The 26,005-nt window shown below is 45.4% G+C and overlaps 1 protein-coding gene across 4 annotated transcripts in view; it reads left to right on the top strand.

Annotated features, from left to right (window-relative positions):
- The window catches only part of AFAP1 (actin filament associated protein 1), a 155,745-nt gene that overhangs the window by 87,018 nt on the left and 42,722 nt on the right, over positions 1 to 26,005 (top strand). For all 4 annotated transcript variants that reach the window (XM_057546343.1, XM_057546342.1, XM_057546340.1 and 1 more), the window contains 3 exons: positions 14,118 to 14,213; positions 17,754 to 17,835; positions 24,260 to 24,409. In XM_057546343.1, coding sequence (XP_057402326.1) covers positions 14,118 to 14,213; positions 17,754 to 17,835; positions 24,260 to 24,409 — 328 coding nt within the window. The remainder of the gene's footprint in view (positions 1 to 14,117; positions 14,214 to 17,753; positions 17,836 to 24,259; positions 24,410 to 26,005) is intronic.

Genomic DNA, 26,005 nt, shown 5'->3' with positions numbered 1-26,005 from the left:
CAACCCAATCCAAAAATAGGCAGAAGACCTAAATAGACATTTCTCCAAGGAGGACAGAGCTTTCTCTTTTACTTTGATTTTCTGGTTTCACTTTATTGTGTCTGGATGTCAATTCTTTTTTATTTATTCTGCTTGGGATTCCCTGGGATTTTTAAATCTGTGGATTGGTATTTTTCTGTTTTGGAAAAAATTTTCAGCCATTTCCCTTAAAATATAACTTTGCCTCATTTCCTCTTCTCCCCCTACTAATTTAAATATATGTTAGACTTTTTCACTGTATTCCACTTTTATCTTCTCTTTGTGTTTTACTACCCTTTTTTTCCCTTTAGTCTGGTTAATTTTTTCTTGTTACTTTCCAGCTCACTATGTCTCTCTTTAGCTGTATCTAATCTGCTGTTGTTTGTTTCTGTTCACTGGATTCTTAATTTTGGTTATGGTAGTTTCCAGTTCTTGAATTTCTAGTTGTTTCTTTTTAGGAATGTTTGTTTGGCTTTTCTCTCCAATAACAAGCACATGACAGACATAATTGTTTTGACAGTGGTTTTGGTTGAGTTTGGACCTGGTTCTGTTATCTGTTGTGCCTTTTCTTGTTCATGTCATTTTGTCTTCTTGCATACCAGGTTATCTAATGATCATGCTGGGCATTATATTTGGAAAAAAATATTATAATAATTTATAATAACAGCTTATTGAAGTATAATTCACATATCATGCAATTCATCCTTTTAACATATGATTCAGTGGTTTTTAGTATATTCATGGAGTTGTGCAACTATCACCGTAATCTAATTTCGGAACATTTTCATGAACCCAAAGAGAAAAGCTGTCCTCACTATGCTAGCAGTCATTTCCCCCACCCCCAGCCCCAGACAACCACTCATCTGCTTTCTGTCCCTACAGATTTGCCAACACACTCATACAACATGTGTCCTTTTGTGACTATCTTCTTTTACTTAGCATAATGTTCTCAAGGTTCATCCATGTTGTATATGTGTTAATATTTCATTCCTTTTTATTGCTTTTTGTGTCATTTCTAAGAAACCATTGTTTAATCCTAGGCCTTAAGATTTACACTTATATTTTCTTGTAATAGCTTTATAGTGTTAGCTCATAGATTTAGTCTGTGATCCATTTTGATGTAGTCTTTGCTTGTAGTGTGAGGTAGGGGTCCAATTTCATTCTTTTTCTTGTGGGTGTCTAGTTGTCCCTATAGAAATAATTTGATTCTCAGCACAGTGCTTTTTTCTATCCAAGAGCATTTGCCTGTGCCACATGCTTGAGGGGGCAGTAGGTCACCAAAATCAGTTTAATTTGATTTCAGAGCTTGAGATTTTCAGAGCCATCCAGGTGACTTGAAGTCAGCCTGCAGTCCATTCAAGGGCAGGCTTATTTTTATTTCAGTCTTACTCCAGCTCCTAATCTTGGGGCCCTAATATTAAGTGTGAGGGTTTTGCCAGGGGCCTCATCCTTGGCGAGCCCTGGACTCCAGCTTTCGGTCCCTATTCCTCCAGAGCTGTCAGAGTGCTACCTGGCTTCTTGGCTACCTCCTCTGGGGGGTATCAAAGGCAGTCCCAGCTGCTGGGCTACTTCTCTGGATTTCCATCTACTTCTGGATCATGGCCAGATGATTCCATACTGTGATAATAGCTCTTTCTTGCTCTTAGGAAGATGCTGTGTATGTTTCATCTTGCTTTCCTCATTGTCTTTATCAGGAGAATTGGTCCAAACCTTCTGGTCCAACATTGCCTGCTAGTACTTGCTTTGAAAAACCGGTTGGGAGCAGGTGGGAAAGCCTGATGAGACATTTTATAACAATGGTTCTTATAACGTGCCAGCGTCCTTTCAACCTTGAGCCTCACTTCCCTCTCATCCCCCAGGAAAGTATAAGGGTCAGACTCTGTGATGACAGCAATGATTGTTTCTGTTGGGGCAGAACACATAGATGTGGCTTTTCTCATCTCTGTAATTTGGGAGGTGGAGCAGAGCATTTTTTTTTTAATGGGAGTCCTGTGATCGGGAGTTTCTGCTGCTGAGCTTGCTCAGCCTTCCAGACACGGAATCTTAGTACGTTACATGTCAACCACTGGTGTTGCCAAAGCACTTTTCCATCATTATTATCTCTTAATCCTCAAAACGGCTGCCTGAAAAAGGTGTTACTATTGGCCATTTCATTTTACAGGTGAGATACCAAGTCCCAGGTAGACGGGATGTCACAGTGATCAACCAGTTGATGGAGCCAGGAGTTGACCTCTGAATTTCCTGGCTTCATTTTCATTTTCATTCTGCTGGGCCATCTTGACAATTTGCCATTTTCTCTTTTTATTCCTCTCTTCTAGGTTCTTAGCACCATTCCTTCAGTAAGGAGGGAAAGAATAAGGAAATAAACGAGGAGCCTTATATATGATTCTGTTTTCTTCACCTGGTCCCACTCTTGGTTACCTGTATCTGGCCTTCTGCATTTTTGTGTTTACCTGTACCCTAGTGGAGAACCCAAGAAAGGACACTCTGAAACCTAAGCTTTCTTCTCTTTTCCATCTGTTCTCACAGTTTGTTGAGTATTTTATGCATACTAAAGAGTAGCTCCCTTGTTAATGGTATTGGTCTAACATGAAGTCATCTAGCGTTCACTGGGTTTTACTGTTTCGTTGGGAAATAACAATGAGCTGACAGTGCAGCTCACAAATAGACAAAGACAAAACTTTTTCAAGATGTCAGGTGCTGATGGAGTGAAATAGTCTTACACCTTATTTCAACAGATGTGAGATACAGATCACAGGCACTCAGCTAATTATAGAATGATGACTCTGTCAATGGGAGCTTAACTGCAAAAAGTTTTTAGCATTTGCTGGTATTGCTGTAAAAAGAAGTAAATACATGGTAAATTATCTTTTTCTAAAGGGTTTAAATTGATTAATTACTCCACTTAATGTTTGTGCTTTACTTCCATTGCATATTGCAATGCAAGAACCTAAGAAGTCTTGATTAGAAATGGAAGTCTGATGACAAAACTAGTTTCAATCAATCAGTTACAGAATTTTAATATTTTAAAATCAGCAGAGACCTGAGATGTTTTAGTTTAGTTTCATCCAGATATTGTCATTAGATTGGCTGCCTTATCAGAATCAACTGGAAATTTAAAAAAAAACAAACCAAAAAACAAAAAAACAATCCTAATCCCTAATGATTACATTCATCTGGGACCTAAGAATTTTTTTTATTTTTACTTTATATATTTTACCCTTTTTGAGATCCAGAAAGCCACAGATGTAATTGAAACATGCCTGCCCTATTAATTCTCTCTCCCTCGATTGTGTCTTTTTATTCTTTTTGAACCATTTATAAGGGCTTTATCATTAGTAAAGATGTTAATCATTAAAAATAAAAATTCTCTCCCTCTTCCAAGGTCACTTGTATCTTGAATTTGGTCTTTATTATTATCTAGGTATACTTTAGAAATACTTTTTACTTACAATGTCTGTACTCATAAACAAGAAATGATATTATTTTTCATGTTTAAAATTTCCATGTAAATGGCTTCAAACTGCACGTGTTCTGCAGCCTGCTTTTTTCACTCACTCATTTGCTTGCACCCTCTCACTGTCACGGGCAGTGTTCAGTGAGCATTCTCGTGCGGGTCACCTGGTCTCGGTGTCCTGGTTTCTCTAGGATGGAGACCGTGTATTGGAATTGCTGGTGTGGATATGTGCACATCTTCGGCATTACTAGAGCCTCATAAGTTGTTCTCCAGGGTTGTTTGTACAGTTGTCCTTCTACCAGCAATGTGTGAGAGCAGACACTCTGTATGTCTCCTTTGAGTTTCTTTGTACCTATGCAGCAAATAGAAATGCAAGTTTCAATACCCCTCCCCCCACCCTCATAAAAAGGGTGCAGAAACAAGGTTCTGCACCTTGTTTTTTTTTTCCTAAATAGAGCATCTTGGAGATTTTTTTTTTCTCCAAGTTAGAGAATAGAGCACTTATTCTCTTTTACAATACATAGCATTTCATTTTATAAATAGAATATACTTTAAAAAAATCTTATCTTCTAGTTGTGGATATTGGGTTGTTGTCATTCTTTTGATGTGACAGGGAGTTTCTATAATGTTAATCCTGTGCCCGCATCATCTCACGGTTTTGCTAGTCTGTAGACTGCATTTCCAAACAGAGGAATTGTTTGCATGAAGGTTATAAGCAATTTTAATTTTGAGATACAGTTGAATCACTTTGTAGGTTTACCAGTTTACTGTCCTGCCAGCAGCCTGTGTTATCAACTTTTGAATTTTTGCCAGCCCGATAAGGGAAAATGATATCTCATCTAGTTTTAATCTGCATTTCTCTCATTATGAATGACATTGAGCATCTTTTTATAGGGTTCAAGAGCCTATGGCTGTATTACTGTTTCTGTGAACTGTCTGTTTATATCCTTTGCCCTTTTTGTAGATATTCTGCTCAGAAATCTATTTTTAAGGAACCTCCCAATGCCCGAGGCCAAGCCAGGTTTGGTAATCACAGCTCTAGCCCAGCCTGCTCATTTCCACTTGGATAAAAGTCCTCATGGAAGAGAGCGTTGGAGAGCAAGTAAGTGTTTCTGCAGGCAGACAGGCTGTTAAGGTAAATGGCATTCCACAGCCATTTCCACTAAAGTTTTATTTGACTCTTATAACTGCTTCTGAAATTCATTATAATAACTGTAAAGGAGCCAGGAAGGAGAAGGTGGTGAGCTAGCACTGTGTAGAAAGACAGTTTCGCTAGAGCTCAGACTGGAGTCCGACGCTGGGTTCTGACCTCTGCCCCGCCAGTCACTCACTGAGTGTCTTAGATGAGCTCCTTGACTTCCCCGTGCCTCAGTTTTCTCATCTATGAAAATGCGAGGGGTTGAAAGTAGTGTCTGCTTTTTAGAGTTGTTGTGAGGCTGCAACCACGTTAAGATATAACGTGTTGGGGCTTCCCTGGTGGCGCAATGGTTGAGAGTCTGCCTGCCGGTGCAGGGGACACGGGTTCGCGCCCTGGTCTGGGAGGATCCCACATGCCGCGGAGCAACTAGGCCCGTGAGCCACAATTACTGAGCCTGCGCATCTGGGGCCTGTGCTCTGCAACAAAAGAGGCCGCGATAGTGAGAGGCCTGTGCACCGCAATGAAGAGTGGCCCCCGCTTGCCATAACTAGAGAAAAGCCCTCGCACAGCAACGAAGACCCAACACAGCCATAAATAAATAAATAAAAATTAAAAAAAAAAGATATAAAGTGTTTAGGAGAACACCTCGCCTGTATGAGCACATATGTAAGTGCAAGCTGCTATTATTGGTGGTGTTAGTAAACATACAAGCTCCTGTTGAAATCTGTTTGGAAATCAAGATGACAGCAGGCTGTTTTTAGGGGCCAGAGCTACGAGTGTTCACATCCCTTCCTCCCACCCTCCTTTGCCCAGACCTGCAAGGAGTCTGGGAAACATCTTCCTGTGTGCCCACAGAGAGGAAACCATGTGCCAGTCATCTGCCATATCCCCTATTGCAAATAAATTAATAAACATCCCAAAACGACTCTTAAAGGTCTATACCAAAGAGGATGTTGAAAGGAAATTGGCTGCACTGTAGACACCACTGTCCTTTTCTAAGGAGAAGCCATGAGAGTCCTAGCGCTGATCTTGGTAAATTGCATCCGTCCTTTTCTTGCTTTTCTCCCCCACTCCCTGCTGGGTAATGTATGGGTTTTACAGCACCTGGTTTCAACCAGTTTTAGAGGAATACAGTTGAAAAGAGTTTTCAGCATGATTTAATGTGCTAGGAGAGTATCGTTGTGGTTTTGCCAGACTTCTCAAGGAGGATCACAAACAAGTTTATTGTATACTTGAGCTCATAGAACCTCATCCTGTGTGTCCTTGAAGAAATGTTGATCTTAGTTCCCCGACCAGGGATCAAACCTGCACCCCCTGCAGTGGAAGAGTCTTAACCACTGGACTGCCAGGGAAGTCCCAAGAAAGGTCTTTCGTATTCTCCCAGGCATCTCCCCTTACTTTGTTCCTTCCTGAAGAAGGACCTCCATGTAGTATCATCATTTCCTTTCACCCTAAAGAAATTATTAAAATAAAATGATTTCTTATAGAGCAGACCTTCTGGAAATAACTCCTTTCCGCTTTTTGTTTGTTTGTTTTTTTCTTCTCCTTTCAGCTTTGACTGGAAATGTCTTTATTTCACCTTAACTTTTGGTGAGAAGTTAGCCATCACTTGTATCAATTGTACCTTTGAATGTGATGTGTCATTTTTTTTTTCGTGGCTCCCTTTAAGATTTGCTTTTTTAATCTTTGGTTTTCAGCAGTTGACTGTGAGGTGTCTGTGTGTGGCTCTATAGGTTTTTATCTTTCTCAGAGTTTTTTTTTGTTCTGTAGGTTGATGTCTTTCATCAGTTTGGGACCGTTTTTGGCTATTGTCTCTTCAAATGTTTTTCTGGCTCATTTTTTCTCTCCTCTCCTTTTAAAATTTGTTGGTACATGTTAGGTCATTTGGAATATCCCATGGATTTTGGTTTCTCTGTTCTGTTTTTCTTCACTCTTCCGTGTGTTTCAGTTTGGGTGGATACTTTAGATTTACCCATCCTCAAATTTACTGGTCCTTTCCTCCTCTGTGTCCAGTGTGCCCTTAAGCCCATCTTATGAATTATTCTTTTGTGACATTCTATTTTTCACTTCTAGCATTTTTCTTTTGCTTTTTTTAAAAAAATAGTTTCCATCTCTCTTCTGAAATTCCCTGTCTCTTCACACATGTCTTAATGCCTTTTTCACGATCTGTTTTGACTTCCTATCATAGTTATTTTAAAGTCTTTTGTAATTCTGATGTTTGGATCATCTCTAGGACTGTTTCTATTGAATTTGTCTCATGAGTTTACATTGTATTCCATCTGCTTTGTGTAAAAGAACAGTAGAGACTGAAGTAATTACTGTTTCCTTCAGAAAAGGGTGTGTCCCTTCTCCCGTCTGCTGCTCATAGGTGGGCTGCCTCCGTCTCACCTGTAGTTGAGGCAGATCTGGACTGGGCTGCAGCTTTACTTTGATTCACTTTGCTCTTGCCTTCACATGGTTTCAGGGCTGGATATGGAATTTTCCATCAGTGTGGCTCAGGTTCTGAGCTGTGGTGGAAGTCTGGAGGTCTCTGTATGCTACAGACACATGGTAGCTTTCTGGACCAGCTTGGTTTTCTTTTTGGCCTGATGCTGGCCAGCTCTTTGGTTTGCTGGGATATTCTCTCTGAATATTTTTTAGAGCTCACCCACCTTGTTTTAGTTGTCAAGGTGAGAGTGGTGGCCTGCGTGCCTTTCTATGTGGCAACCAGAAGTCAAGATACCATGTGCTGCCCTTTTTTCTTCATCAGTCTTGCCAGAAGTTTATCCATCTTATTAGTTCTTTCAAAAAAACCAAATTTTTCCTCTGTTCATTTTTCTCTATAGTACTATTGTTTTCTATTTTATTAAGTTATCCTCTTCTTTCACTTTGTTTTGGCTTAATTTTCTGTAATTATCCCAACTTCTTGAATTGTGTACTTAGATAATTGATTGTTAGCCCTTTCCATATGTGTGTGTGTGTGTGTGTGTGTGTGTGTGTATATGGATTTTAAAGCTATGCATTTCCCTCTAAGTACAGTTTTAGCTGCATCCTCTATTTTGATTTTTTTTGTGTGTGTTTTTATCATTCAGTTTAATGATTTTTTTGTTTTGTTTTTTGGCTGCAGAGGGTCTTTGTTACTGAGCGTGGGCTTTCTCTAGTTGCAGCGAGTGGGGACTACTCTTTGTTGCGGTGTGTGGGCTTCTCATTGCAGTGGCTTCTCTTGTTGCAGAGCATGGGCTCTACGTGCACAGGCTTCAGTAGTTGTGGCACATGGGCTCTAGAGCATAGGCGCAGTAGTTGTGGCACACAGGCTTAGTTGCTCCACGGCACATGGGATCTTCCCAGACCAGGAATCGAATCCATGTCCCCTGCATTGGCAGGAGGATTCTTAACCACTGCACCACCAGGGAAGTCCCCTATCATTCAATTTAAAATATTTCCTAATTTCTGTTGTGATTCCCTTTTTTACTAATGGTTTATTTGGGAATATATTGCTTAGTTTCCAAGTATTCAGTGATTTTTAAAAAAATTATCTGATTGTTTTACATGTCTAGTTTAATTCCACTGTAGTCACAGAACTTCATATGGTTTCACAAAGTAGAAATTTATAGACTTGATTTATTGCTCAACATGTAGTCAGTTTTGGTAAGTGTTCAGTGTCTACTTGTAAGAGATGTGTATTATGCATTTGCTTGGGGTACTCTTCTATATATGGTTGTTAGATCACAGTCATTAATTGTCATGTTCAAATCTTCTATATCCTTACTAATTTATTTATTTGTTTTATCAGTTACTCAAAGGGAGAGATGTGGGAATATCTACCACTTTGATTATGAATTTATCTATGCCTTTTTTATTTCTGTTAGTTTTTGCTTATTATTTTTGAGGCTATGTTATTTGTTGCATACAAAATTTAAATGGTTATATTTACTGGTAGTTAAAACCCGAAAACCCTCTTCCTCTCAGTGTTTCTTGCCTTAAAGAATTACTCTCTGATTAATCTGTAGATTAATTATCTTCCTTAATGGTACCTTTTGATGAACAGGAATTGTTAAATCTGAAATCTGGCGTATCAGTCTTTACCTCTATAGTCAGTACTTTTTGCATCCTGCCAACCGCCCCCCCCCCCAATTTTAGCATATTCCAAGTCACCAAGATAGAACCTGTATTTTCTTCCAGAATTTTACTGGCTCTTTAGGTCTCTGATTCATGCATATTGGTTTTCATGTACAGGATGAGATGTGGGAGTCAAGATTCATTTTCTTCCATATGCATAGTCAGTTATTTTAGTACCATTGAAATGGACTTAATTACCACGATTGGAAATCAGTTGATTGTGTTATGTGTGGGTCCTTTTCTGGGCTCCTTGTTCTGTTTCATTTGTCTGTTTGTATATCCTCATGTCAATGCCACATTGTCTTGATTGCTGCAGCTTTAGAGAGCCTTGAAATCAGCTAGTATGTGGCTTCCAACTTTTTTTTTCTAAATGATTAAAAACTTTGAAATCATAGTTTTATGTGTAAGAAGTCAATGCTGTCATCATGTTTTTTTTATTTCACCTTGTCAAGGCCACATCTTTATGACTGAAGTAGATTCTTCTTCTTAAAGAACTATGTAAAAGAAACAACCCTTCTTTATCTTGATGATAGCGTGTTAGAGTGACAGAAGATTGAATGAAAAGCCTGGAAATCTGGAGTATATTCTGAGAATGCCTTTAACTCATTATGATATTTTTGGTCAGCAAAGTCTTTCCCATTTATCTATCAAGTGGAAATAATACTGATCAGAATGGTCAAAAAGCTAGAATGAAAAAGTTATATAAACACACTCTTAGAACTGTAACAAACAGTTGAAATTTGTGATTTATTAGTATCACGTCTTAGGATTCCTTCTGTGAAAATTCTAACAACTCTCTGACATGAATTGCTTTGTAAAACGGATGCCAAGTCTTTTATTCATATAAACTCCTCTTCTCCCATACTGTCCTAAACCTATTATCCAGGTGTTCAGTATTTCGAAACGTGGCTTCAGTGTAACAATTAAAGACCTTTTCGGTAAGTCACACACACTCCCTCTGTCAGGTATGAGAAGCCTGGGGCTTTTGTTGGGCCAGTACGGGACTTGACAGACACTTCTTCAAGGATCGTTACCAAATTTGTTTCTGTCCTTTTGGTCTGCAACTTCCATTACCAGCAGCTCTTGCCAAAGTTCACTCTCGGTGTGTGTGTGTGTACAGATGCTGAAAACACGAGCCATCTTGTTGGGGCTCACTCGGAAGACAAGAGTCAATATTCCCAGAAATGCAGCGGGTCAGATTTCCTTAAAAAATGTGCAGAGATTGTGTTTCTGGAGATGCAGGCTCAAGTTAAAAGCAAACAAAAATACCACAGAACATAAAACAATTTGTATTTTGAGAGATTTGTGATTCTGAATTTGGATCCAGTTCTCTTAAATACGTATTAAACTTCTCACAGAACATGGCTCTTTCAAAAGAAGTATATTAGTATAAAAACCTCATTTGCAGCTATTTGAGAAATCGGATCATAAACCTTTTATTTACTACTTCTGAATGAACTCTGCAGGGGCAATATGGCAATAAACAGCGATCAGAGAAGAAAGACAGTTTCATGAAGATAACCTGAAATAATCCAACCGTTTGATAAAACCCACGGAAAGAAAGGCTGGTTTCTCTCATTGATCTTTTCAGCAGTGCCTTTCTCTGTACCTGGGATGTAATTACTGTTATTAAATAGTCTCATGTTGCTGGGATACGATGAATAACCCCACCTGGCCCCAGGCATGCTGGGTCTCCTCTGGTCTACCGAATCCACCTCATTCTATTCTCTCCATGAGGAATTTAAGTTCTAGAAGGGAGAAACTAATAGGGAGGAAGAGGTATAGTTGATCTATGTACAGCATTGTAAGCATGTGGATATTTGGGTTGGCTTCATCAGGAAAGGCTTCTCAGAAGGGTGATTGCATTTTGTGAGTTGGCTTTGACAGCTCGGTAACCTCCCCTGGGTTCAGGGCTTCAGAGATTCCTCAGTTCCCCAAACGTTTGTTTGTGGGAAAAACAGGACCTGATATGGGACAGGGGAGAGTGGAGGGGACAGTCCAGTGACCAGGAGAGTGGGAGGAAGTTGGCGAGGCTGGGGTGTGTTGGTGCTGCAGGCATGGCTTTTAGCTGATGCTCTTTTTCTTTCTCTCTCTTTTTTTTTTTTTAAATTAATTAATTAATTTAATTTTTGGCTGTGTTGGGTCTTCGTTGCTGCGCGCGGTCTTTCTCTAGTTGTGGCGAGCGGGGGCTACTCCTCGTTGCTGCACGCGGGCTTCTCATTGCGGTGGCTTCTCTTTGTTGCAGAGCACGGGCTCCAGGTGCGTGGGCCCAGCAGTTGTGGCTCTCGAGCTCTAGAGCGCGGGCTCAGTCAGTAGTTGTGGCGCATGGGCTTAGTTGCTCCGCGGCATGTGGGATCTTCCCGGACAGGGCTCGAACCCGTGTCCCCTGCATTGGCAGGCGGGTTCTTAACCACTGCACCACCAGGGAAGTGCCCTCCCTCTCTTTTATTTTTTAAAACTTCCCCGTCCCTGAGGATTTTAGGAATCTATGCAGAGGACTAGGGAAACTTTGTCACAAGGCTTTACTTTTCTCAAGTGATGGCCTAGTCTCTTTCCTTCTGTTTTTCATTCACACCTTTTTTTTTTTTTTTCTCATAGGGAATTTCAGGTCGAATTTATCTCTTCATTCCCTCCTCTTTTTCTTTCATCAAACTTTTTTTTAGTCGCTGTTATGTGCTAGGCATTGGGAATACCAGCCTAAGTGAGACGGAGCCCCTTCTCTGAAAGTGAGCCTGGCTTGATAGAAGCAGCAGACCTGCGGGTCCAGGATGCCCGTGACCAGGGCCTGAGTGCTGTGCGTGGCCCGTGGAGGGGCAGCTGCGTTGTGTCCCATGCGGGGGGGGGTCCGAGCAGGCTTCCTGGTCACGGGGGACCCAGGCTGCTCACGAAGGATGAGTCCCGTCCAGCCGAGAGGGGAGCACACCTTCTCCAGGAGATACCTGAGATCTGACTGGAGCTTCGTAGATCCTTCCCCCTTTGGAAAAAAGAAAAAGAAAAAGGAAAGGAAAAAGACAACTGTGTTTTGCATAAAAGCTTTTGCCAGAGATAGGTTTCTGCAGGTAGTGTTTTGTGGGGTTTAACCTTCTAGTGTGAAACAAGGACCTCGAGACCCTTAGCAGTGTGTGTACAATTGAACGCATTTTCGTGTATGTACCGCTCTGGTCGCGAGAAGAGAGCGCACGTTGGCGTCCTTGTTGAGCTGTCCCAGTGGGCGTCGCTTTCACACGTTCTGGGCAGAGACGGAGGCTCACAGCCTGGGTGGGTCAGCCGTGCCTCTGGAGCTGGTGGTGGGACTGGGGTTTCAAGCCCAGCTCCCATCAGATGCAGAAGCCCAGGAGTTTTCCATTGCATTATACCCTTTCCCAAGAGGGAAGAAAAAGTCTCATCCTTAGGTCAGATAAAAGTGTGCCTTGTCAACTGAAGGTTTGAGAAACACAGGGGAGGTGAGGGAATAAAGACCTGCTGCAAAAAAAGCAGCAGTGAAATTAGCATGAAACGCAAAACTGAGGGAATCTTTTCCACTCGGAGACATTCAGGAGGCGCAGGTCACCTGGGTTGGGGTCACCTTTGCTTACGTTTTCACACCTCAGACTCAACAAGGAGAAACACACTGCAGCAAGCTCTCTGGGTTTCTTCTTTTCCTTTTTTTCCTGTTTTATTCTCCAACGTGGACCTCACTCCGTTGCTTTTTCGTGAAGCAGCTGAGCGCACGATGGCTGGAAATGCTGTCCCGGCCTCCTGTCAGTTCCTGGCTCCCATCCCAAGCCCAGAGCAAGCCAAGGGGATCTGGATGTGTCTGCTGAGATCATATTGCAAAGTCACTACACAGATAGCTGGGGCTTTGGCATTGCTTTTTTATTTTTTTCTCCGAAGGCACTTGGGTTGAACCCAAATTGCAGCTTAGTTCCAAAAAGAATAGAAGACATTTTGAAAGCTTTGCCTGCTAGCTCTGCATTCACCAGAGTGTAAGTTGCACCAACCCGGGAGCTTGTCTGTCTTGTTTGCTGCATGTCCCCAGTGATCAGAACCACGCCCAGCTCCTTGCAGGAGCTCAGGAAGGACAGAAGGGACAGTGGGTGGCCGCAAGGGTGGCTGTGATTGCCAGTAGTGCCACAAGATGGTCCTGACACCTGCGGGTCTGGGCCAGGATCCCTTTCTGAGCTCTCAGCATAAACCGTACAGGTGCTTGGCAGTGATGACGGTGCTGGTGACAGCGGCCACCATGTCTTCAATGTACACGTGCAGGTGCTGGCTGAGGCATCTTGCATACAGGGTCACGTTTTCTCTTCATTCAGCCGTAAGTACAAGGCAGGTCATGTTGATAACGCCTTCCTTTGCTAGTAAGGACGCTGAGGTCGGAGAGGTGACGCCTCTCGGCCAGTACTGATGTGCTTGCCTCACAAAGCAGTCAGGCGCCTCCTCAGACTCCTGCTGCCGCCTGCGCCAGCCTTCCTGCATCCTCCCCTGCTTCTCTAGAGCCCCGTCCCCCTCCTGTCTCTGCAGAGGCCTTCCTCCACTCAGCTCCTCCCTAGGTGTCCCCTCCGGCCGTGCCCACCCGCTCCCAGTCCCTCCGCCTGCCTCAGAGACACTCCTCTGAACACCATCTGCCTTGCCGTCTCTCCCAGCTCTCTCCCTCCTGCTCCCTCGTCTTGGAGGTGAGCTCTTCTGGTTTGCTTCTGGCTTCCCTGTCCATTGCAGCTCAGACTCTTCCAGATGCTTCTCTCCTTTGGCTCCACCCCATGTCCTGACCGGCTTGAGGTCTTCTCCTGGGTCTCCGTCCTGCTTTGCCTCCCCCTCCCCCCGGCGGCTCATTCCATCCACGGCCAAGAGCATCAGCCTGTTGAGCTCCCGCTGGCCCCTCCCAGCCCATCTCCTGGCCCGTGGTACTCTGGGTCTTCCGTAAGCTCTTCACATCCACCACAGGGCCTTGCACCTTGTCCCCTCTGCCTAGAACCCTTTCCGCCGGTTCTTCACGCGGCTGCATCCTTCTGGTCATTGAGCTCAGCTCTCAGCTCACGTGTCATCCCAGGAAGGCCTCTCTTGATCTAAATCAGCCACCCCTTTTTGTTAAAGACCCTCTTCTATTCTTTGTAGCACCGACTGCTGTCTTACCTCCATTTTTTGGTGATATTCATTGTTTATCGTGGTATCTAACTTCTACTGGAGCGGAAGCCCCATGAGGGCAGGACTCTCACTACACCGTTCCCTTCTGTATCCCAGAACCTCTGTCGGTACCAGGATGGGATAGACATTCGGTGAATGAGGAGTGAAAGAATGAACAAACGAGTGCCTGGCATCCTGGAGCTTAAATCCAGATGCCTCTGACCCCTCGGACTTTCCTACCGCACCTCCTGCCTCTGCTTGGACCCTTGTGTAACCATCTCTGCCCTTGTGCACTCACCACAGGTGGTCAGAGAGATCTACAGCGGCTGCAGCGGGCCAGCAGACTCGGAATGTCCTCCCCCCTCCAGCTCCCCGGTGCACAAGGCAGAACTGGAGAAGGTAAGGGGCATGTTTCTTTCTAGGAATTAACCTTACAGTTAACTCGGGCCTTCCTCAAAGTTTTCATAACACCTCTGATATTTCAGCACTTCTGGTTGAAAAAAGAAAAAAGGAAAAAAATAATGCAGCCCTGCTTCCCCTCTGCCTGCTCTGTACGAAGCTCAGGTTAGCTGTTTTACAGATTGCATGGTTAGTTTTATTCTTCCCAGCTGTAGATGCAGGAATGGCTGTAAAGGGGGCACAGGATTTAAGGTGATCAAGGTCACCTGCTGTTACACAGCAGCATGAGATCCGCAGGCAGCTCTGTGTTCTTCTGGAATACAGCAGGTGCTTCGTCAGTGCACCTTCCCAGAGGTTTATTCCCAACAGATGGGTAACACTTCCTGTCCTTCTCTGCTCTGTACTTGGGCACCGTGAGCACGCAGCAGGTGGGTAGGGCTAGCGCTTCCTGCCAGAGCGCGTGAACCCGGCACTCCTGCTGTCTGTCCCTGATGGAGCTCTGTTTGCCTGTATGTGCAGAGATCTCGTTTCCATGGAGATCCCTGGCTTCCTGCCCCACCGTGTTTTGTCGGTAGCCTCTGTCTCAGGAACTTTCTGAGCTCTCCCTGTTTGGCCCCTGCCCTACCAGTGAATAGATCCTTTTTTGTCTATTCTTGTTTTAGTCAGGGTTCTCCAGAGAAACAGAACCAGTGGGGTGTGTATGTATGTATGTGTACACCAATTTTATGTATATTATAAAATATACATAAAATTTCAATAAAAATAAAATTCTACATATACAATTATATACATACTGAGAGATTTATTATGAGGAATTGGCTCACAAGGTTATGGAGACAGGTGAGTCCAAAATCTGCATTGTGGGGCCTTAGGCTGGAGACCTAGGAGAGCTGATGGCGCAGGTGAAGTCTTCAGGAGGACTGCCCCCCACCACCCCTTGCTTGGGAGGCCCATTTTTTATTTTTTTAATTCAGACCTTCAACTGCTTGGGTGAGACCCACCTACACTATGGAGGGCAATCTGCTTACTCAAAGTTCACCAATTTATTTTTTTATATTTTAAAATTTATTTTATTTATTTATCTATGTATTTAGTTTTGGCTGCGTTGGGTCTTCGTTGCTGCACGCAGGCTTTTCTCTAGTTGCGGTGAGCTGGGGCTACTCTTTGTTGCGGTGCGTGGGCTTCTCATTGCGGTGGCTTCTCTTGTTGCGGAGCACGGGCTCTAGGCACGCGGGCTTCAGTAGCTGTGGCACGCGGGCTCAGTAGTTGTGGCTTGCAGGCTCTAGAGCGCAGGCTCAGTGGTTGGGGCGCATGGGCTTAGTTGCTCCGCGGCATGTGGGATCTTCCCAGACCAGGGGTCGAACCCATGTCCCCTGCATTGGCAGGTGGATTCTTAACCACAGCACCACCAGGGAAGCCCCAAAGTTCACCAGTTTAAATGTTAGTTTCATCCACAGACACCCTCCAAGTTGACATATAAAGTTAACCTCACAACCCTCACCCTGATATTGTGACATAGCAGGCCTATTTCTCTTTTTTCCTGATTACAAAACTAATGCCTGTTCACTGCAGAAAATTTAGAAAGTAAAGAAACAGAAATAGGATGGATAAAGTCACTTAGGAGTCTAGAGCTCCTCTCAAAGCTCTGCATGTTTTTAAACCAGTTTTTTTCTATTCATATGTTTCTTTTACAGTTTGGATAATCTGATGCATAAAATTTCTTATGCTGCTTTTTCCTTTTTTCTTTTCAGTTAACCTTTATACTGTTAGCAGTTTTCCAGGTTTTTGAAAACACATAACATGCAACAAGCATGTTTGCATTTTTATCACCTGAGTAATATCAAATTCATATAACTCTATTATTTATATACACCCCCCCATTAGGCTCTTTTTTTTCTTTTTTGAGTCGTGTAAAATAACCTGACACTTTTGTGTAAATCTTTGCTGCTTCTCTGACTATTACCTGAGAAAAGATTCCTAGAAGCTGGCTTACTAGACCAAAGGATAGAATTTTTAAAGATTTTGATTCATGGGGCTAAGCAAGTTACTTTCCAGAAGTTTGATCCTATTCAAGCTTTGATGCTGGTTCTCATCAGCAGTACGTCAGGGTTGTTCTTTCACCCACTCACACGGGAGCTGGCAGTTCTCTTTTACTATCTTGGTTTCTAAGGTGGTATTGTTAGTGCCTGGCTGGACCTGTTGACCCGGATCCCAGGGGTGCTTCGTGGCCTGAGAGCTGGGCTTTCAGTCTGACTATCACTGGAATACGGCACATACTAGGGTCCCACTAAAGCCGTAATTCTTTTTTTTTTTTTTCTTTTTTTAATTAATTAATTAATTTATTTTTGGCTGTGTTGGGTCTTCGTTTTTGTGTGAGGGCTTTCTCCAGTTGCGGCGAGCGGGGGCCACCCTTCATCGCGGTGCGCGGGCCTCTCACTATGGCGGCCTCTCTTGTTGCGGAGCACAGGCTCCAGACGCGCAGGCTCAGTAGTTGTGGCTCACGGGCCCAGTTGCTCCGCGGCATGTGGGATCTTCCCAGACCAGGGCTCGAACCCGTGTCCCCTGCATTGGCAGGCAGATTCTCAGCCACTGCACCACCAGGGAAGCCCAGCCATAATTCTTTTACTTTGGCTCTTGCCGGTGCCGCTGGGGTTTACTGGCACCTGCCTGCCATCTTGGCCCAGCACTGCCTGGACCCCTTATCACGAGGTGAGCGTGTGTGTCCCTGTGTTCTGGTATCATCCGGATATTTTGATTGTCTCCCCGCTGGCCAGCCTCTGTGGCCCTGGGGTGTAATTGGAGGTTCTGAGGACGGGTGTTCTGGAGCCATTTCCTTCACTGTGACTCCACAGGGTCTCTGGTTGGAATGGAAGGGGTTGTGCTCAGAACTATGTCTCTTCTCCTGATACTAACCTAGAGTCCTAATTATGCTCCTCAAATCCATATATTAGGACTAAAATAATTAAAAGTATCCCTGTGCCCTTTGATGGTTTTGATAGTAACTCATCTCTCTGTGTATATTCTGACTGTATTGTTATGAGCAGATACTTGACACTCGCCCAGTTATTGGTGAATGCTGGGAGGAAATTAAATGAATGGCATAGGATTTATTGCTGGAAGGATAATGTGGCTTGGTAAGGGGGAATATTTTATGTACTCCTAATATTTGGTTGGCCAAAAAGTTAGTTCGGGTTTTTCCGTAACAGCTTATGGAAAAACCCGAACAAATTTTTTGGCCAACCCAATATTTTTTTCAAAATTATTTGCAAGAAAAAGTGATTTGATTGAAACAAGCTTGGTACTATACCGTGTGTTAGTATAACCTCAGGGACTTTTTTCTTTATTCTTTCGATGTTTTTAAAGCTCTTGTAGCAAACCAACCAGGTAGTCTGTGTTATAGTTGAGCCCTGTCTCCAGATTATTAAGAATGTGGCCCACATTTTCTTTCGCTTTTGAGATGACTTTTGATGGATCCATGATGCATCACTTGGTCAGTGTGGCCATTGTAAGAATAACTTAATCTTTTGATCCTCCTCACAGAAACTGTCTTCAGAGAGACCAAGCTCAGATGGGGAGGGTGTTACAGAAAATGGAATTGCTGTGTGTAACGGAAAAGAACAAGGTGAGTTCTGTTCGTGCCAAAAATAGATAAACCAAAAAAAAACCCAAAACAGAAGCACTGCAGCCGGGTCTGTAAACTCTGTATGGAAAATGTCCTCGGTAATTCAGTTATGCAGATGTCATCATTCTGTGTTACACCCGCAGAAATCCAGAGAAACCCCTTTGGTTGATACTACTCCTCCGTGTCTTTCTTTCAGTCCTACCAAACGTTGGCCAGGTTTTCTCCTACTGTTTTGATATGGGCCCTGCGTATATTTTAATTCATGACTTACAGCAGGTTACTTCCTCACCTGATTTATCACTGAGACAAATTTGCATTGGGGGGCTGCCAGCATCTTGCTGGGAGACATGATTTTCAGGGAAAAGAGCTTTGGATGATGAGACCGGGAACCCACGTGCCCATCCCAATGCTGCCTTTGCTGGAGAGTGAGATTGTGAGCAAGTTTTTCCTCTTTGGTGAGCCTCAGTTTCCCCATCCTTAAAATGAGGAGATTTCTGATCTTTTTAAAAAAGATTGTCTGAAAATATCTTTATTTCACCTTCATTAAAAAAAATTCTTTTTTAATTGTGGTAAAATACAGATAACATGAAATTTACTGTCTTAACCATTTTTAAGCCCAGTTCAGCGGCATTAGGTATCTTCACAGTGTTGTGCAGCCGTCACCACCATGGGTCTCTAGAACTTTTCTCATCTTGTAAACTGCAGCTCTGTCCCCATGAAACACTAGCTCCCCATTCTACCCTCCCCCCTGCTCCTGGCAACTGCCATTCTACTTTCTGTCTCTATAATTTTTGATGACTCTAGAGACCTCATATAAATGGAATCCTATAGTATTTGTCTTTTTCGTGACTGGCTAATGTCACGTATTTCACTCGGCATGCTGTCCTCAAGGTTCATCCACATTGTAGCACGTGACAGGATTTCCTTCCTTTTTAAGGCTGAATAATATTCCCTTGTGTGGATGGACCACATTTCGTTCCTTTGTTTATCCGGTCATGCACTGATGGACACTTGGGTTGCTTCCACCTTTTGGCTATGGTGAATAATGTTGCTATGGACATGGGGGTACAAATACTGAATTCTTTTTTTTTTAAAGTCAGCTTTATAAAGGTGTAAATTATATAGAGTCAAATTCACCCTTTTTGGTGTACGGTTCTTTGACAAACACATGCGTGTACCCTTCATCACAATCGAGATGTAGAACATTTCTATCACCCCAAAATGTTCCTTGGCAACCAGTGGCCTGTTTTCTGTCCTGTAAGTGGGATCATACAGGGTGCAACCTTCTGGGTCTGGCTTCTCTCACTCAGTGTATTGCATTTGGGATGCGTCCATGTGGTGGGTCAGTAGTCTGTCCCTTTTCTAGGCTGAGAGGATTCCAGTGTGGATGGACCAGTTAGTTTATCCACTCCCCGACTGAAGAACAGCTGGGCTGCTTCCAGGTCTGAGTGGTTTACAAGTAAAGCCGTCGTAGACATCCACAAACAGGCTTTTGCATGAACACGTTTTCATTTCTCTCGGCTGATACTGCAGAGTGGGACTCTTGTGGTCACAGGCATTCATGTGCCTTCTCACCAGCCTTTTATTGTCATCTTTGTTTTGTTTTGTTCTTTTCTTTTTATTTTAGCCATCTTGATAGGTGTGTAATGCTGTGTAATTGTGACTTTAAAACACATTTCCCTACGACTAACAATGTTGAACATTTTTTAGTGTGCTTTTTTGCCAGCCGTTTATTATCTTTGCATATTCTTATTGGATTTTTTTGTTCATACTGACTTCTGAGAATTCTTTATCTATTCTGAATGCAAGTCCTCTGTCACAGCGGTCCCCAGCCTTTTTGGCACCAGGGATGAGTTTCATGGAAAACAAGTTTTCCACGGACGGGGCCGGGGCGGGGGATGATCCAGGTGGTAACGCGAGTGATGGGGAGCAGCTGTAAATACAGATGAAGCTTCGCTCGCTTGCCCGCCACTCACCTTCTCCTCCACAGCCTGGTTCCTAACAGGCTGCGGACCGGTGCTGGTCCGCGGCCTGGGGGTTGGGGACCCCTGCTCTATCAGATGTCTTTTGCACACATCTTGTCCCAGTCTGTGGCTTGACTTCTAGTTTCCTGCGCAGTGTGTGGGCCCAGAGGAGGGGTGGGGTTAGTGGGTGGTGAGGAAGTTTTCCCTGTGCAAGGCCAGGAGCCTCTGTGCTTCCCAGGTGAGCAGTTCTGCCTGCCCAGCTCAACTGCACTCAGTTGCTGGGGTGGTGCAGGTGTCTTCTGGCTCAGAGAGACTCAGAGGTCTCCTGGCCTTAAACCAAATAGCAATTCCGGCCACTAAGAATCTTGGAGCCTAAACCGTCTGGGCTATTGTGATATTTCAAGGTTCACGCCAGAGGGTCGTGATCTCTGCCTTGGCCCATGTGATTTTCTAACTCGGTTGTATCTTGAGTGTAATTTTAGTTCTTTCCATCGGAAGTTATTCAGTGGAAGGTATCATCTGTGTCTTCACAGGGCACATTATGTGTAATCAAAGACAGGAAAGCTATCTTTAAGTTTTGCCCTGAAACAGAACAACATACAATCTCAGGGTTCCTGCTCAGATGCCAAGGCTCAGCGGGCATTGCTTTGGCTGGTCTCTTTTCTTGTTTGTGATTTCCTCTCCCAGTGCCCCTGCATGAAATTAGGTTCTACAGAATGATATATACGTCTAGATATACAGGTAAGTGAATATGTCTGCATCTGATAGTCTTCTGTTTCCTTTTAACAAGAGCAGCCTTCTGTGCTTTGTAAAGGTGACCTTGGTTCAAACACTTTTTGCCTGGCAATGGTGCTTTGCCTATAGTAGACCCCCAATGAATAGTCACTGAAGGAAGCTAACAGCCTAAATACATTCTGACCGTCTACCTTAGCTTTTATCCTTGCTGCGCTCTCTTGATTAGCTTGTAATTGAGAAATTCTAGTAAAGCTCCCTTGATCCCAGCCATGTCGTGACTCAGACAGATTTCTCTGCTGGTTGCGTGGGAGTAATCCCCAACTCCTGCAGCTTCTCCTAAATGTTAGACTGTCAACTGTACATGGACACCATCCAGATTCTGTGACCAAAGCCACAGGCAATGACTCTAAAACTCTGGTTTCTTCTTTCAAGGTGTCAGGCCCTGGCATGTAATGAGCCAGTATGGTGGGATTTGGGGTGAAGTTAGTAGAGTTCCTACAGATACCGCAGCTGACATGAGCAAAGAGAATTGAGTCCCTAGGGCTGATCTGTGTGGAAGTGACAACTGTCCCCAACTCGCATTGAGCACGTGTACCATTTAATCACAGGTTAACGGGTCTGTTGGTAGACTTAGCAAATCAGTAGTCTGATGATATTCCTCCCACCTGCCTAAATACCAAAAGACCTACACTCCCATTTATGTAGGATAAGAGGGAACCATCTGGGTTTATGACATTTACAGCTTTAAAAATGCTGCGAATTAGCTTTGCTTCAGTGCCTGTCAACACCGCCTCCACCCCAGCGCACCACGTTGACACTGATGGCATTTAAACTCTGCAGCCCTTCTATTGTACAGCTTCAGTGAGTTGAGAGTTCTGAGTTTTTAGGTTTTTCTTCGTAATTCTATTATATGTGCTAAATTCTGACTTTTGTTTATTGAATAGCATCAACATGTTCTCGTGATTTCTTTCTCACGTTCCTACATCCTGTGGCTTTTTCTTCCAAGGACAGCCTCACTTTTGCTTTTGCAAAAAAGCAGTGGACGTTCAAGGAATTAAAAGTCTTTATTATGTCCTTTCTTTGTAGCCAGAGTCCAGCAAGTACTTTCCCAACAGGAGCAAATCCTAGTAAAACTGGAAGTAAATCTAACATCCTGGCTTTCTCACTTGTCACTCTGAGCTGCAGGGAAGGACTGATTCGTGCTCCTGAGCTTTGCAGAAGGTCCCTTCCGGGCACGGACTGTCCTCGCTGAGAGGATCTTCTCTTTTTAAAGCTTATTAGCTTGAGTGGGGTTCTGGTCAAAGACCAACTTCAGGCTCTTTAGAAACAGCTAAGAAGGGTCATCCATTGCTGCTTTCACTGTGGGTTTGGTTGAACTGAAATCAGTGATACAGGTATTCCAACCCCGGACTCCATGTCTGATGGCAGCTGGGGGGCAGGTGTGCCTTCAGACCAAGAGATTAAAGTGGATTCTTGGTGCTTTATTTTACAAGGGGTTGCGTGTGGTGGGAGAGTGTCAGGAGCAGGTGGGAGTGACAGTCCTGTGTTCTGTGTTTCTAATATGACCTGATTTGTTTAAAATAACGTAGAAGTGCTTGTACTAGTCAACTCAGGCTTCCATAACAAGATATCACAGACTGGGTGGCTTAAACAACAGAAGTTTATTTCTCACAGTTCTGGAGGCCAGAAGCCCGAGATCAAGGTGCCGTCAGTGTTGGGTGCTGGTGGGGGCCCCCTTCCTGGCTTGCAGACGGCCACCCCTCACTGTGTCCTCATGTGGCCTTTCCCCATGAGTACACAAATCCTGTCTGATCAGGGCCCCACCCTTAAGACCTCATTTAACCTTCAGTGCTTCCTTAGGGACCCCATCTCCAAATACAGCCACACTATGGGGTTAGGGCTTCAACATGTGAATTCTGGGGAGATGCAAACATTCAGTCCGTAGTGCTGATTACCCTGAAATGTAGTGCGGCTTCTTTTTAAAACTATAATGTAGCACCTCCTGCCTCAGACGTTGTTAACTGTTGTTTCTTTCTGGAGAGGAAATAAGTGTTCAAGCACAGTGCCTGGCCTCACGGGACCTCACTGAGTCCGGGGGGTGGGGTGGGGGGAAGAAGATCTGCAGAGCCCAGATGAGGCAGGCCTGGGCGTGGGCAGATGCGCGCTGGCCTCGTTCCCTGGGCGTGGGGCGGGTGGCAGAGTGGAACTAGAGAAGGGGACGGCTTCCCCGCCCCCCACTGAGAGCAGCTCATGTGGTAGAAAGGAGGGGGGAGGGCGTACGCTTTTAGAGGGTAGGTTTAGGAATGAGGCCCATAGTTTATAATCTCACATCCCTGAATCCTCTTCCTCTGAAATTATCCTGTGTGATGTTCGTGCATGTTCTGTGTCCACAGGGAGAGGGGTGGGGAAGGAATTCTTGACTTTCATTACATTTTCTGAAAGGTCCATGCCACCCTCTGAGTTACAGAGGGGTGAGGGATCCTCCTGGAGAGGACCGAGCAGGGGCTGTTGGGGTTCTCGGGGGTTCAGGTGATGGTGTCTGGCCTTGATGCTGTGGGTCCCTCCAGGGCTCTCCCAGACCATCCACACTGAGCGAGGCCCTTGGTCCCAGCGCCAGGCACAGAACAGCCCTCAAGTGACGGCTCACCTGCCCGGAAGTGCTCTGGTGGGAAGGGTCTTGTCCCTCAGTCCTGGACACATCCTTAGCATCCACTCTGGTTCTGCGCCTGGTCCCCACCCCTGTGATTCTGTCGGAGGTCGTAGACAAAGCCCGCAGGGGCTGGAGAGAGCAGATTGCCGCCACGGGTCAGGCACAGGATAGCAGCCGGCTGCTGGCGCTCAATCGGCTGGGGTCCGGGGACTGTTGTCAGCTGGGCACGTAGGTCCTTGCGCACAGCTGCGGCTTCTCAGGCCCTGTCTCCGCCCGCCGTCGCTTACCAAAATGTGGGTTCAGAGTCGCCAGACTTTCCCGTTTTCCAAGGGAAGCCAGAAGTCATTCATCTTCATGCAAAACATTCATGAGTTTTGTGCATACGGTTTAGCACTGTAGGCCAAACAGAACACATGGGGCTGGAATGCAGGCTGCTGGTCTAAGAGCTCCCGATGGGGCAGAATCCCGTGTGAGTCTGACAGGTCAGTGAGGGGCTGGTGGAGGCTCGCTGAGTCCCCCTGCCCCCTCACCTGCCGGACCCCTCCCTGTGCTGGCCAGGTTGCAGCTGCCCGAGCCTGTCTTGTGTTTCTAGACGTGTCCGGCTCCTTCCAGCGTCACAGGCTCTGTGTTAGCTGATGCTCTTCTTGCCCGGACGGCTCTTCCCTCGGGTTTCTGCACAGATGCTGCCTTGTATTGGTATTTAGCTCCTCTGCTTCCTGACGGCCCGGTCCCTGTACCACGTAACCCTAGTTTAGGTCTACAAAGGCCTTTCCATCATCCGACCTCCCTCAGGGGTGTGTGTGGGTGTGTGCGTGTGCGTGCGAGCACGTGTGTACACGTGTGTGCGTGTGTGTGTGTGTGTGCTCAGCCTGCTGTGGAACACAAGCTTCCTGGGAGCGCCTGTTTTCTGCTGTGTCCTCTTGTATCCAGACGAGTAGCTGATGCACTGCAGGTGCTCAGTAGGTAGAAATTTGGGGAAAGAAAATCGGCCATGAGTCATGCTTTATTTTGATGTTTCTTTTCAGTTAAAGTCTATCGTTGAAACATGCTTTTTTGTCGTCACCTTTCTTCACAGTTAAGAGGAAAAAAAGTTCCAAATCAGAGGCCAAGGGAACTGTGTCTAAAGTCACTGGGAAAAAAATCACCAAGATCATCGGTTTGGGAAAGAAAAAGCCATCGACAGATGAACAGACCTCCTCAGCGGAGGAAGATGTGCCTACTTGTGGTGAGACGGGGGTGCGTGGGGTTGCCAGATCTGCGCCCTCTCCCCGAGCACGCGGAGACCCTCTCCGGGGAGGCCTCTGCGTCATGTTCTTCTGAGTCTCACTGATGGGGCTCTTTTGCATTGGTCTTGTGATCAGTTAAATTGTGGAGAATGGATTATATTTTACTGCTTATTAATGAAGGCCTTGCAGGGGTTTGACATGATCTCTGAAGTTCTTTCAAAACAAAAAACAAATTCTCTCTTTGATCCCATGAGGTTCTTCCAAATCCCTTTTTTTTTTTTTTTTAACTTTATTTTTTGTTGTATATTTATTTATTTATTTATTTATTTATTTATTTGGTTGTGCCGGGTCTTAGTTGCGGCTCGAGGGCTCCTTAGTTGCGGCTCGAGGGCTCCTTAGTTGTGGCTCGAGGGCTCCTTAGTTGCGGCATGGGAACTCTTGGTCGCGGCATGCACGCGGGATCTAGTTCCCGGACCAGGGATCGAAGCCGGACCCCCTGCCTTGGGAGCCCGGAGTCTTCACCAGCGGACCGCCAGGGAAGACCCCAAATTCCTTTTAAGCGTCTTTAAAGGGAAACGTACGCGTGGGCGGTTGGCCAGTGGAGGGGGGTGTGTAAGGCGTGTAAGAGCGTTTACAGGGTCCCTGGCAGCCCCTTCCCTTGGCCTGATGTCACACGACTCAGCTTTCTGGGGCTGCTCCACTTCTCAAGCTTCCGCCTCCAGTCCCGTCGGGCCGGCTGACCCCCCCTCACGGGTCTTCGTCCAGTAAGTGTTCTCTGGGCAGCTGCTGGCGGCGGGGCTGCGCCAGCGGGGCGGGGGGCGGGGGGTGTGATGACCAGTTGGCTCCTGCGATCCCGCTGCATCCACTCTAGCGCCCGGAGGGCGGCCCGAGGCAGGGGTCACAGACACAAACGTGTGGTGACTGACCCTGATCACGAACCCGGCGGGGATACGAGAGGAGCAGCGGGAGAGTCTGGCGGGGGTGGGACTTACCCGGAGGCACCGCAGGGACCACCCCCCTGGAGAAGTGAGACCGAACATGCGCAGTGTTTCCTAGGCAACCGCGTTTACGAGATCCGTGCGGCCCCTTTAAGGAGAAACGCTTTAGAGGCTGAAAGATGGATATTTCCCCTTTAAGAAAAATAAGAGAGGGCTGTACTTTCCCTTGCGGCCCTGTGGGCGCATCACACGTCAGTCCCGCGATGCCTTTTGTGTGTGCTCGCTGTTCACCTCTCTCGCTCTCTTTTTTCCCTTCTCTCACTGAGCATCTCTTCCGTCCACGGTTCTGGGTTACTGAGGACGCCAAAAGGTAACAGCATTTAGATGCCGCCCGTTAGTGCCTAAGTTGGGCCGCCCACGCAAAAATGCGTTTATTCAGCCGATATCACGTCCCAGGGTGTGGCTTGTGCTGAAAGGGCGGCGTGAGCCCAGAGCTGTGCGGGTGGGCAGGAAGGGTCGATCGTGGAGCGCAGCGCAGGTAGACTTGGGGTGGGGGGGGGGGCCTCCGAGGGGAGGGCAGGGGGGACTCGCAGCCCCTCACAGGCGTGATCCTAGGAAGTCGTGACAGACTTTTGGTGGCACGGTAACCCCCCCGGG

This window comes from Balaenoptera acutorostrata, chromosome 5 (genome assembly GCF_949987535.1).
Source record: "Balaenoptera acutorostrata chromosome 5, mBalAcu1.1, whole genome shotgun sequence".
Taxonomy (NCBI): domain Eukaryota; kingdom Metazoa; phylum Chordata; class Mammalia; order Artiodactyla; family Balaenopteridae; genus Balaenoptera; species Balaenoptera acutorostrata.
Note: the sequence above shows the minus strand (reverse complement) of the source record. Positions and strands in the feature narration are given on the sequence as shown.